Source organism: Desmodus rotundus, chromosome 5 (genome assembly GCF_022682495.2).
Source record: "Desmodus rotundus isolate HL8 chromosome 5, HLdesRot8A.1, whole genome shotgun sequence".
Classification (NCBI taxonomy): Eukaryota; Metazoa; Chordata; class Mammalia; order Chiroptera; family Phyllostomidae; genus Desmodus; species Desmodus rotundus.
In genome coordinates, this window is record NC_071391.1 from 126222854 (window position 1) to 126237614 (window position 14761).

General features: G+C 33.1%; 1 protein-coding gene across 2 annotated transcripts in view; it reads right to left on the reverse strand.

Moving 5' to 3' along the window:
* The window catches only part of FBXO11 (F-box protein 11), an 84453-nt gene that overhangs the window by 20722 nt on the left and 48970 nt on the right, over positions 1–14761 (reverse strand). The window contains exons 2-9 of one of the 2 annotated variants that reach the window (XM_053925348.2): positions 4702–4829; positions 4480–4561; positions 3675–3819; positions 2676–2805; positions 1683–1766; positions 1465–1597; positions 249–355; positions 35–146 (exon numbers count right to left, since the gene is read on the reverse strand). In XM_053925348.2, the coding sequence (XP_053781323.1) occupies positions 35–146; positions 249–355; positions 1465–1597; positions 1683–1766; positions 2676–2805; positions 3675–3819; positions 4480–4561; positions 4702–4829 (921 nt within the window). The remainder of the gene's footprint in view (positions 1–34; positions 147–248; positions 356–1464; positions 1598–1682; positions 1767–2675; positions 2806–3674; positions 3820–4479; positions 4562–4701; positions 4830–14761) is intronic. The other variant, XM_053925347.2, reaches the window with a different exon arrangement.

The following is a 14761-nucleotide window of genomic DNA, read 5'->3' on the forward strand; positions in this document are numbered from 1 at the left end:
TCATTTTATAATAAAACATAAAGGAAACACTAACCTGTACATGTACTTCGGATGATACAGTGATCAATAATAGGACTACAATTTACTGTAATTTCTAAGCAGTGGTGTGCATTGTGGTGTTGAGCAGATTTGTCATCAGGGTTAAACTAAAAAACAGAAATTTTGTTAACTAAACAATCACTGCTTTAATGATTTGAAATCTTAAAAGTTAAATCTTAACATTATTTTAAATCTTAAAAGTTTCTTACCCTTATTGTCATATATCCAACATAAGCATCTTCAGAACCTTCCATAAAAACAAAGGTTGAATCTCTAGTGTTTTCAATTATAACTTTGTCTGCTACTTTTCCAGGTGCTGTGGAGAAGATATTTAGAGCATATTACCTTTATTAGACAGATGAAATAGAAATTAAAAAAAAATTTTAAAAAATATACTTTAAAAAATACAGTACAAATACTTTGCTACAAAATAGTAATACAGTAGAACACTTTATTATTTCTAAGGTGAGTATCTTTTTTTAACAGAGAACTTTTAAAAATCATTAATATTGAGTAGGGAGGACAAATACTCATTTTACTGATAACTGTTTAACTGGCTTTTACTAAAGGCAGTCATATTTAAGGTAGATATTATTTAATTATCATACTTAAATCCATGTATAATAATACTTCTAATAATATTCAGCTACAAATAATATTTACTATTGAAAGAAATCTCTTTATTTAAACTTATTTCTAAAACTGGCCTTTAGAAAGTAATGAAAATCCCTAGGCAGAAATTTTCTGCACCTCCTACCCCCTTTTTTATGGTGGAAATGGGTGAGGGAAGAAGGGGCAGCAAATGCAAATTTTATGAACAAGCCATCTTAAAATGGTCTATATACCGCATCAGGGTGTCAAACTCATTTTCACCGGGGGGCCACACCAGCCTTGCAGTTGCCTTCAAAGGGGGAGTACTTAGATTTATACAGTCCTAGAATTATTTCAGCCCTTTGAAGGCAACCAAGAGGCTGATATGGCCCATGGTGAAAATGAGTTTGACACCCCTGTATATCCTTTAAAAAATCAGAGATAGCATTGAGTCTTCAAATGACTGATCAGTGCTCAACACATATTTTATTACATTTATTCACAGAATCTCAAGCTAAAGACAGCTTTTATATAGTACAAAACTACTTAAGATAAAACAAACATTTGTTTTTCCTTAATGAAAAACTTAAGGCAGTTGAACCAAGCATTGACATCAAGAAACATATATATCTTAAAAATAAATAGCTAACCTCCATAATTTCTGAAGTCCGTATTTTCATTTGTCATTATAAAATATGCATGATATTTAATTCTTATTTTTTCCTCCCATTAAGGTATTATCAAGGTTCACCTAAATTTTAAGTCACTAACATTTAATAAACCCATTATGTAAGTAAAATATTAAAATTCTGATAACAGTGCATTTCAAAATACCTGCACCAATCATAGTAATTGGAGATTCAATATATATCCATTCATCAGTATATATTCCCGAATGAACAAAGATAAGTCCATCAAAATGAGCTTCTTGTACCCCACCAAGGGCATCTTCAATTGTATCATAATACTAAAAAAAATAAAAAATAAAAAGTGTCAGTATAGAACTAAAAGATTACCATTTTAAGTCCTATAAAAACACACATCAAACTCACCAACATATTTTCTCTTCCTTTATATCTTGCAGGGTTACTGTAGAAATGTTCAGCAAATCCTGGCTTTACATGTGCACCTTTATACTAAATGTAAAAACAAAACAAAACAAAATCATATTCTAAATTAATTTAGTATGCTTGTGTGAATACTTAAAAAATGATCAATTACTGCAACTAATTTTCTTTTGCATAGTGCAATATAAAATCTGGAACAGCTTATGACTTAGTAATATCCATTAAGAAAAAACAAGGTTTCTCAATCTCAGCACTACTGATACCATGGGACAGTTTTTTGTTTTGAGGGCTGTCCTGTGCATTGTAGAACATTTAGCAGCATTCCTGGTCTCTACCCATTAGCTACCAGTAGCATACTCTTCTCCAGTTGTGACAAATAAAAATGTCTCCAGAAGTTGTCAAATGTCCCTTATGGAGCAAAAGCACCTTAGCTGAAAACCATTAGTAAAGGACTATATGAAACTAAGCTAAATGTGAAACTTTAAAACAACTACTGAACACTAATAATTTAAATAAAAGTTCAAACAGATCCATAGAAAGTATAACTGCTCTCAGGCTACTGATGTTACTGCCACTGTTTAAATCATTAATAAATGTCATTAGTAAAATTGTAGAATATTTTGTTGGTTGATAAATGGTCACTGGCTTGAAACCTAATCTTGAGATTAAAATTTTTTAAAAACTTAATTTTATTTGCTGTCTGGTTAATTGTCTGTCTTTGTCCAGTGATACATGTTCCTCTGTAGTTATCTATTACTTCATCAGGGTCATTATACCTGTTGTTATGAGTGTGGCAAAATGTTTTATCTCAGTAAGTCATGGAATACCTGGAACATTCCCTGTTTTCACAAGGTTCACAAGAAAGGTTTGCATGACAATAGAAATATTTCCCTGCGTCAGTTTAAATTTTTTAAAAAGGAAATTTTATTTACAAATATATAATATATATAAACCAATTTTTAAATTTATACATCATACCAACTGCTGGAAACTCTCTTTCCAAGGATTTGGATGTTCATATTCTTCTGGATTAATCTGGTAGAATTTGCCAGGTTCAGGATGCATCATAGGGCGGGTATATTCAAATACTTCCATATATAATCGTTTCCTGAAGGTGGGTAGGAAATTGAAGAGTTCTTCATAAAATGTCTTTTAAATAATTACAAAAAATTATTCGAGGACTCAAAATAGTTTACCCTTAGCACCATACAAGCTGTTGCAAAATATAGAAATGTATAAAGAAAGGAGATAACCTATACTTTCAATATATTCATTAATGGTTTACTATATCACCTTCCAGTCTTTTAATCTACGGTTAGTTTTATATATTACAGTTGTGATTTATATAGCACACAAAAACAAAATTTTGTATTCTGCTCTTTTCACTTTTTTATAACATACCATTTCCCCATGCTATTATAAACTGTAAAGGTCACTGTTCATGACTATACCTCAATCCTCCCCAAGAAGACATTACTTTGTGTTCACTTAGTCCATTTCCTTATTGCTAGACATAATTTCTAATTTCTCCTCATTATTAACTATGCCATTATAAAAATTATGTACAGAAGGCAAAAAAAAAAATTTCAGAAGTGGAATTTTCAGAAGTGGCTATGAATACAACTGTCCAAGTATTTTCCAAAAGTGATGTATAAAACCCACATTCTCACTAAATATCTGCTGTTTTAAATTAGACTTAGTTCTGATTTTAAAAAGCAATTAAATAACAAACATTTCACACAATCACACAGTTGGTATTAACTGATACACAGTGGAGAAAGTACTTCATTTATTATTTTATATATACTAAGTTGACACCTCACATTTGTGATAAACAGGTAACTTAGAATTTATAAGCAATCTAATTTTGTTCCAATTTAATTGTAATCACCAACTTACACTTCACCTTCTCTATCATCTTTAGTATTTTGGGTAGCAAATAATATATCTCAAGGTAATAAATAAATTTTCACTTACCACAAAATTGGATCATTGGCAAGCTCACTGAAGCGTTTACACACACAAGCTGCTCTACAAAGATCCTGTTCCAGCAAGTAAGAGAAGATTTTTAGAACTACTTCATCTGGCAGTTTCTCCTGAAGATACTGTTCAGCAGGTGCTGCTATAAAGAGATTAGAAAATAAAATATAAACAGTCTACTACTTATAATGTTAGCAATGACTTTTCCCATTTTTAAAAAAGCATCATTTTGCCCTGGCTGGTGTGGCTCGGTGGATTGAGTGCCAGCCTGTGAACCAAAGGGTCACGGGTTCAATTCCTAGTCAGGGCACATGCCTGGGTTGCAGGCCAGGTCCCCAGTAGGGGGTGTGTGAAAGGTAACCACACATTGATGCTTCTCTCCAGAGACTCTCTTTCTCCCTCCCTTCCCCTCTCTCTAAAAAATAATAAATGTTTAAAAAGAAAAAGTATCATTTTCATTTTATCTAATGAATAGCTTTTATTTTGTGATGACAATCATTTTATAAACACTTTCCTTTCATAGATGACACATTTATTTTCTTTTATCTTGACTTAAGTATTCTCTTTTAGCTATTATGTACCATTTTGGAAACTGGTGAAAATAAATATATAAAAGGTATTTTTATAATATAACAAAGTCACAGAGTGAGAGGCCAGAGCTGTTTCACATTTATTCTATAATAATCACTTTCTCAATCCCAAATGTAATACTAAAGTATATTTAATTTAAATAATTTTGGTATCAAACAGAATTTAAAAATAATTATTGGACCATATCCCTTAGTTTTCCCATAAGAAATACCTGCCAGATCTTGTGATTTTCCAGATACTCTTGCACGTTTTGCACGATGACCAAAGTTTTCTGTAGCTGAAGTTGAGGCACCCTTCAAAAACAAAATGAAAACCAAGCAAATATTTTTACCATACAAAATCATTACTTCTAAAAAATGATGACATTCCTTTTTTTGTTTGTTTCCTAACAATTCTTTCATTACAAAAAGAAAAGCAGTTACATTTAATTTACCTCCATACTGCTCTTTGTAGGACACGCTGTTCTTTTCGGCAAAAGAGTTTTTCTACGAAGTTGGTAAGGACTGTTTTGTGCACCAGGACCTGATTCTTCTGCAACCATATCTGCAGGTACATCATCATCTGTTATAAACAAAAGCAATATAAAAAATGACACTGAAAAAATCTCTATGAAAACCATAAACTTCTAAAAAACCTAAATTTGGGGGGGGGTAATGTAACTTTTATATAAAATTCAAGCTAACTGGATAATAACCATCTGAAAGAAATATTGGTTTCCTACTGTATTTCTTATTTCAAAATAGATCCCAAAATATGCCATATATTTAAATATAAAAAAGGAAACAAAATTATTAGAAGAAAAACAAAAATAGTATTTTTTATAATGTTAAAGTAGAGAAGCTCCTTTAAGGTTATAATACAAAAGTTGGAAGGCATTAAAAAGGTGAGAAGGATGTTCACTTGATGAGGGGCTTGCCCAAGAGGGATGGGGAAGGACAGTCTGGTGAGGTATGTCAGAGTTGAAGTGGGGAAAGGAGGATGTCCATCAGGAGGGACAGCCTGGTATGGGATATCAAGATACCATGCAGGATGAAAAGAGTGTCCACACAGAGTGTGGTCTGGCACAGTGTACTGGAACTCAAAAGAGGAGAAAGAAGAAAGTCTGCATGGAGGGCAGGGTAGCTTAGAATGAAGAGTAAGACAGAGCAAGGAGAGAAGAGTTATCGCACAGCAGAGGGGATGGTAGACCTGGAAGACTGGTTACGTGCAGTAAAGGAATTGATCAAATAATTATGTAAGATAATGGAAGCCAGATACTTTCAGTCAGACAAGAGAGTTAAAATATAAAAAGAGAGAAAACTAGAATAAACTCCATGTTGTTAGACCAGAATTGAAGGTATCAACATGGAACTCATGATTTTTAATAGTTACAGAAATAAATGTAAACATAAATGTTTGGATGCATGTATGCATATATGTTCCTTAGCTGTGTCCACTGAGAGTGAGCCTAGAAGCAGTGACATTCCAATACCAATGAGCATGAGTAACATTTGGAGCTTGGTTTCTGAATAACACCTTCTATAGAAGAAATACTGTACTTTACGGTATATCTATAATGCACACTTTTTTGCCCAAATTTTTTAGGGAAAAATAAGGATGAGCATTATACATGGGTATAATGATTACATACCATGGGTATAATAATGGGCATAATAATCCTGTGTGTAATGCACACAAAAACATGGGTGTGCATTATACCCAGGGTGCATTACACACGGCAAATTACAGTAGTCTCCTTGGAGAAATGGCTGATTCCAAGTTGGAGGAAATATAAGATGAGCCTGGAGTATCTTGTGGTAGATACAGAAAGTGCTTAAAGAATGATGAAGACATGGCAAAAAACCACAGACATAGGCCCGAATGATCACCCACTAACAAAATTATGTTGGAGCATCAAAATTCATGATAGTAAAGGGATTAACACACTAAGTGAACAGCAACCCATAAACTCATACTGCTATAAATAAATACATAAAGAAATTGGAAGTTCGATAAGGAATGGGATGTTTAAAATACCTTCCCCACAAAAACTTCAGTAGAAAGGGAAAAACAGTAACTATGATAGAGATGCCAATCAGACAGTGCCTTAATCAAGTGATCATTATCATTAATAGGACAAACTGAAATAGTGTGTCACTTGATAGCATACCAGATCACTGCATCACATCTATGATATTCCTAAAAAACACGCATAACCTAAATCTAAGTGCGGGGAAACATCAGAAAGCCAAATTTGTTCTTTGTTTTGAATCATCCTCGAAATTGTCAAAGTCATAGAAGTCAAGGAAAATCTGAGGAACTACTCCAGACTGAAGTATACTAAAGAGATACAGCAGATACTGAAGAGACACGGCAAATAAATGGCAACATGTGGTTCTGAACTGGGTCCTTTTGCTAACAGGTTGCTATTAGGACCAATATTGAAACTTCAATGGAGGTCTAATGATTAGAAGACAGTAATGTGTTGATATTAATTTTCTGATTTTCATAGCCATAGTATGGTTATTTAGGAGAATACCCTTGTTTGTAGGAAATACAGACAAAAAAATTAGGAGGTGACAGGACAACAGGCTGTCAACTTACTCTGGCAAGGATCAGGAGAATAAACTTTGTTCTGTACCACTAACTCTTCTCTAAGTTTGGATTGTTATAAAAAGAGCTAATACATTTGAGTAATATATAAAAAATTTAAAAGCTCAACTTAGAAAATAAACACCATGAATAGTCAAAAGAGGCAACACTATTAGGAAAAAAAATACCTGCAACACATGTCACAAAAGAGTAATTTCCTTATATCTGAGTGTCTACAAATCAATAGGAAAAGACCAATAATTCAATAGAAATTTGGGCCAAGGCAAGGGCAATTCAGAATTAAGAAACTAGACATGAAGTGTTCTAATAGAAACTATGAAATATTTTTTATATAGCAATTATCAAAGACCAAAAGTTTGATCACATACTAGTATTATGAAAGGATAACATGAAGGAAAAAGTTCATAATTGCTCTAAGAAGAGCAATTTGGCAAAAGCTAATATTACTTAGCAATTCCATTTTAAGGAACTGATTTTGCAGCTTTATCCACACATGTGGGCAAAGTAGTATGCACCAAGATTTTTACTGCATATTGTTTCTAGAACTAAAAGATAACAATCAAATGTTCAATAAGGGTTTGTTAAATAAATTATGGTCTAGCTATATAACAGACTATTATGTGGTCATGACAAAATATAAAGCAGTTTTATATAGATGGGTAAGAAACTATCTTTAATATATTAAGTTTAAGAATGGGAATATACAGAACAATGTGTTTAGTGTGTGTGTGGTTTCAGGCTATATATACATATTCTTACATGTGTATATATTTACTAAAATATAAACTCCATGACGGTAGGGAGCCAACCATTGGCTAAAGGTAGAATAATTTGAGCACAATAAAGAACTGGAATGAACTAAAAGATATATGTTTAAATCCGTGCGTTTATAAAGATCCTTAAAAAAAAAGGTTACTTTCAAAGATGCTAGTGAAAACCAACTCATCATTTTGAAAATTGAAAAATAATCACATATGTATTTTTCTTTCCTCATATCAAATGAAACAGGTAACCAAGTATGAGATGAGGAGAACCTTCTCTACAGAAACAGTCTAGCAATAAATAAGAAAAGTAGAAATAAAAACTGGATTTAACCACTGAATACCAATAGTTCCATAATATCACAAAAAAAGAACAACAATCAGACATTATATACTTCCTGATGAAAGAACATGCCACTACCTATGAAGTTTTGACAAAAATACTAAATTTGAATCTGATCAAGCCTGTAAGAAACTCTACAAGGTCAAACTATACCGTTTTATCAACAAATAAATTGCATGGTAAAAACAGGAGAAAAATTAGCAAAACTAATGCATACTATTTAATAATGTACACTTTGTTATTAAAATTTTTAAAAGGTGAAAAAATGGCCCTGGCTGGCATGACTCAGTTGTTTGAGCATCTTCCTGCAGAGCTAAGAGGTACCAGTTCAGTTCGTGGGGCAGGGCATGTGCCTGGGATGCTGGCCTGGTCCTTAGTTGGGTTGTGTGTGAGAGACGACAAGGTCTGTCGTCTCTCCCTCCTTCTCCCTATTTCCCTACCTTCCCCTCTCTCTGAAACAAGCGAGCAAACAAACAAACAAACAAATAAAATCTTTCAAGAAAGCCAGAAAATGATTATCATATAAATGCTTTTTGTGGGAAGGACAGGATTATGACTGGAGTGGAGCACGTAAAAGGCTTCCACAGTGGTTGGCAAAGTTCTATTTATTGACCTGTTGGTATTACAATACCAATCTTAGTAATAATTGTAAACTTTAATAATGGAATAAGCTATGTATTTCTTTTATGTGAGTTTCTTAACTTGGCTATATTTTATAACAGAGGGTTTTTAAAAGATGAGGGATTTTAAGGGCATACCGTTAAAAAACGGGTTTTTCTAAGAGCAGTTCTTGGGCAAATTAACATTTTTAAGCCTAAATTTTCTCAACTATTAAAGATAACAGTACCTGGCTGTTGAAAGGATATAAAAATAACATATGCAAAACACCTGTCCGCATTATGCCTGGCTCACATTAAGTGTTCAATAAATGTTTTAGCAATTATTTCATTTAAATAATATTCTATTAACATTACTTTTAAACAAAACTTGGATAAGTTTTCTATGTACTACAATGTAGTCGGAAAATACAGCCAATGTGACATGCCTGGGTATTTGTGGCGTCATTCCTTTGTAGTTTAACATGTGGTTACATTTCGGTAAGTGTTTCATGGTGCTTGAAAGAGACATCTACGTTGTTTTTTACAGTAAAGTATAAATATATCTAAAATATCAAGTCTGTTAATTGTGTGTTCAAATATTCTATACTTTTACTTTTGTTGGTGGTGGCAGCAATGGTGGTTTCATTTGTCTTTTGTCCTTTGAAGGAAATTTCCTATAAAACTTCCCACTTTATCTGTAGGTAGTCCATTTATTTTTAGTATGTACATTTTTGCTTTTATTATACTTTGATGTTATTTGGAAATACAGGTTCAAGATTACTATTTCTTCCTGGTGAATTACTCTTTTCATCATTATGCTTAATAATGCTTTTAACTTAAAAATCTGTTTTCGGCTGATAATATTTTCCTAACAATTTTTAGTTTTGTTTTATATCAGCCTAGCACTTTTTTAACCCTGTATTTTCACCTTTTACTTTCAGGTCATTGCCATTTTAAGTTTAGTTCTTCTTAGTCACTTATTTCTAAATTTTCTTTTCTTTTCAGCCAAAGCAAGAATATCTGTCTAATAATCTATTTGACCCATCAAACACCAATTTCTATGATTACACTTTTAACTTCAAAGTTGCTTTGGGTTTCTTTTCCAAGGTTTTTTTTTTTAAATACTGGTCTATCACTTTACTACACTTCATTTCCTTTTTTATTCTTTTAATCATTTTATACACTTATTTTGTATTCTTTTAGATTGTTTTATAATTGGACACTTTTTAAAATCTAAGCACAATTAGAGACATTGCTTCAGGTTCTAGGCTGTATGCCGCAGTTTTAGTGCTAGCTGTATTTTGGCAAGGTCCAAGGCCCCATTTCCTATCCCTGTATGTGCACTAAAATTCCACCCCAGATCCACTAGGACATATAATCAGGACCTAACGGTCTTTGTGCTATTTTATACAGCAGTATCACCTCTCTTTCACTGCTTTGATTTCTCTCATTCCTGCGAGTGGGAATTTCCTTCACTTCTTTCTTTCCTTAAGAGTTTAGCTATGCACTTACAGTTTTGCTCGTTTTGCTTTACATTTCTATATTTGTAGTGTGTATGCATGTGGGGGTGATATCTCTATCAGCTTGGTTTATCATGCTGCGAGTAGTCAGTCAGTGAGCCAGTCAGTTTCTACAACACTCCAAAGTACATTCTCAAACTTTTCATCCCATTCAACCCTTTCTCTCACCCCCCTCCAACTCCTGTTTAAAATCTATAGACATTATTATTAGATACCCACCCACCTCAGAATTCTCTTTTCCTTCTCACCATCAACACAACAAGTATTAAAGATTGAAAAGTAAGGAATTCAGAGGTAATAGCAGGAAAGAGAAGGTGTTGGTTAATTCAGCTATAAACTGAAGTTCCCACCAAATACATGAAGCTACATGATTTGAATCTCGTAATGTCACAGTAACCTCAACTTCCCATTCATAAAAACTGTTCTAAAGAATTCAAAGCTCAGTTATAAAATAGTTGTATCAAACTCTTATTTGTGCTGAGGTAAAGAATCTGTGCTAAATTTCCATACAGTTCTCATAGTAAGTTACCACTGACTGTAAGGTACTATGCTAGAAGGTTTTTACAAAAGGGTCATTCTGAAAAGATCACTTGTAAGAAGCAAAGAAAAAAGTTAAATAAAATCTCTAGTCATTAGTGTTCTCATCGTTTGAACTCCTGTAGAGTACTGTATATATACACCATACATTCTTTACCATACCATAGCTGCCTTATTTACCATTTTGTTGTTATTTACCATTTTGGTATATGCCTTATTTTCCTAATAAAATCATAAGCTCCGAGGGCAAGGCCCCTCCCTCTTTTATATTCTTCCTCAGAGTCTAGCTCATTGCCCAATAAGTATTTATTTATTTTTGACTTTTTAGTTGTTATTTTTCCCATTACCATTTATCTCTCTTGTACCCTCTTCCACTTCCACTCACCCCTCCCCCCCACAATCACCACACTATTGTCCATGCCCAGGAGTCCTTTTTCTTGTTTGCTGGATCCCTCCCTCTCCTGACCCCTCACCCCCAGAGTTGTCAGTTTGCTATCTCTGAGTGTGTCTCTATTTTGCTTGTTAGTTCAGTTTGTTCATTAGATTCCATATATGAATGAAATCATATAGTATTTATCTTTTTCTGACCCAAGTATTTAAATGTTGATTCTCATCTATGAAGGCCATTTAATTTTACTCAATTCAAAGAATTTTCCCCAGAAAACACCAGTAGTGGTGGGTTGTGATGACTTACAAACTACTTTACAGAAAGCAAAAACCCAGACAGGAACTACTTCACTTCTACCTACCTCTAAGTCCACAAATTCAATTACATGTATGTACATACATGATTTTTTGTTCCTTTACAAAATTATGGAAAAGTGTTCCCCAAGATCGATTTGGTACATATGAAGTGAACAGAAAATATCTGTTAAATAATCAATGATAGCTTATTTGGCTCCAAACCAAGAATCGAGAAATGATGAAGTATTACTTATGTCTTGTTCCAACAGCAAAGTCTATAAACAAGCCCTTGAAATAATGTTTTATTAAAAATTTGAACTTTATAGCTTTCACTTTTACATGTAATATTAGAATGCTAATATTTAGATGTCAAACTAATTCATGACTAATAAAAATAACTGAACATCAAAATATTCAATTTCAACCATAAGTTATAGAAAAATTAATTTTCAGTTGGGAAAAATGTTCTAGACCAGGTATCTCCAATAAAAACAGGATGTGAGCCATATTTTGTAATTTTTAAGTTTTTAGTAGCTAAATAAATTTTAATATAATTTAACTCAACCTATATAAATTCAACATGTAATTAATATAAAATCATGAGATATATTTTTTCCTACTAAATTTTTGAAATCGCTATGTATTTTTAACACAGCATGCCTAAAATTCAGACAAGACATATTTCAAATGCTCAATAGCCACATGTGGCTACTGGCTACCCTAAATGGACTGACTATACATGCACACACATAGTTATTAAATTCTTATCGATCCCCTTAAATAAAAAGTACCACGTACTTTAAATGGATATTATACACATATATACATATGCCAAAATTTATTTTAGATTTGACTATAAATTCTATAAAAACACACTAGAGTTTTCATTATTACTAGGAACTACAGTGGAAAGCAAAGGCTTCTGGAGAATAAAACCATGCTTCCTTGACAAAAAAAAATTTTTTTTTGAAATCTTTGATATTCAATAGCATTGAAAATTTATATTAGGATTCATTTCAACAAAAGAGGACACTTAATTCTACACATTCTGAGGCTACAGGATACCTTAATTTTTACATACCTTTATACCTATCTTAAAGATTCACAAAAGACTATACTACTGACTGGCTGAGGCTTAAAGTCTATACACATTAGGGTATAGAGTAATCTGAAGTTAGAGGGTAGTTTATGGAATTTAATTTACAGAAGTTTTACCCGCCCCCAAATATACATATTCCATATTACTTACCCATAACTACAGATCAGACTGGAAACTTAGGCAAATCTGTGCTAGTAACTGTGCTTAGAAACAGCTCCCAGTCTCACGGTGTAAAGAACCACACTTGGCAACTGTTTCTAACACAGCTGGGAACTACCACAACCTTTTCCCAACTACTAAAAATATTCACAAATGAACTGAAATCAAGACAAACATTTATTTTACATTTAAATATTTTACTAAAAGCTTAAATATTTTACTTTAAAGATTTACTTACAAGATTTTAAGGTGGGGTTTCCAGAAGTCATTTTAAAAATCTGCTTTATAAAAGCCTGACTTGTGATCAGACGCTTCTAATTGTTATATAGTTATACACTTTAAAAAATTTAATTATCCAGGAGACTGTTCTGTATTTCCATTAACGTATTCAGTTATTATTAATACACACATGCACTTATGCATACACACTTCTGCTGAATTTTCACCACAACATGAACTACAAGGATTATTTAAGATTGGTCAAAGAAAATTTGTTTATACTGACCACTGAATAGTCTTTAGAAGCTAAATCTCTGATATTATGAAGAACTATACTGGAATCTCAAATAAGGCTTCAAATTTAAACAAATTCATTCTAAATTGCTTTAAAGTGTGTTTAACAAATACATACTCAATGAATAAAGAGTAAAAGAATGAATGTGCCACACACTGTATGAGATAAACAGAACAACCAAACAATATTGTATTTGCCCTCCAAGAGCCTGGGAGAGACATAATACAGTCAATAGTAATACAGTATGTCACATATTGCAATAGTAATAAACAGAAGGTAATATGGGAACATACGGGAACATCTAATCCAATCTTAGATGATACTGGCATCTGAGTGAAGATTTCTTCAAGAAAGCCCAAGCTGAGATGAACAACAACTGGGAGTTAGTCAAGCAGGAGTAGTAGCGTGTGTGGATCTGAAGGTGTTCACCTCCAACACAGGTCTCAAGGAACTGTAAGTTGCTCTGTATGGTTGAATCATGTAGCAGAGGCCAGATTATAAAGGGTACTATAAACACTTTGAAGAATCTAGAGAATCTAAAGAATTTAGATTTTTTATCTTGAAGGCCAAGGATAGCCAATGAGTTTTAAATAGAACAGTGACAAATTTTGATTTGTGTTTTAGGAAGATTACCTAAACAGTGTAAAAATGGTTGAAAATGTATGATGGCACTGGGAAATCATTTAGGAGATTATGGCACTTATATATAACTGAGATAAACATGGCTTGAAATGAACTATGGTAATAGAAATGGACAAATGGTGTAGATTTGAGGTTTAGTCACAAGTTAAATTCATTAAACTTGGTGACTGAATATATATATGAGTGGGAGCGGAGATCAGGATGGAGCCAGGAATATTAGTCTGCACAATCCAATGGGTGATGGTACCATGTATATTAAGGTGAGACCTTTGTGGGCAAGACAGAGAGGGGGAGGGGGAAAAAGATGAGTTCAGGTTTGGATTTTTAGTTCTGAGGTACCTGTGGGACATTCAAGTGGAGATTCTTAACAAAACTAACTAAATATATGATCTCAAGTTCCAGTGAATGATATTGATAGAAGAATTAGAGAATTTTGTCACTCTGAAAATACACTGTATTAGGAATGGAGGGTAGAAAAGTGTAGATTAGCTCTAATCATTTACATATAGTACATATTGATGTTTCATGGTAGCGGTGCCATCCAACCCCTCAAGAAACAGCCAAATAATGTAAAAAAGTTTTTTTATCTGTTGATGTCAAAATTATCAATACTGCATATAAAAATGTCTGTAGGTACCAGAATTGACAAGAATTCATAACTCTAGCTTGATGAGAATAATAAAAAGAAAACCAACTACTAATTCAAGGATTAACAACCCTTGGGAATAGTTGAGCTTCATTTTCATTCTTTCCTGCTACACTATCTCATTCTGTTCTCCTAGGACATCCCCCCGACCCCACTGCTTTCAGGGAAAGAAGGAATATAAAATAACTTCACCACAAAGTGGAACATTTATTTTTCCTTTTTAATTTTATTATTTTTTTATTGTTGTTCAAGTACAATTGTCTACATTTTCACCACCCCCATCCCCACCTCCCACCCTCAAACCCATCCCGTTTGGCTTTGTCCATGTGTCCTTCATACGTGCTCCTTGACACCCCCCCCCCCAATTACCCCTCTCCACCCTCCTCTCTGATTACTG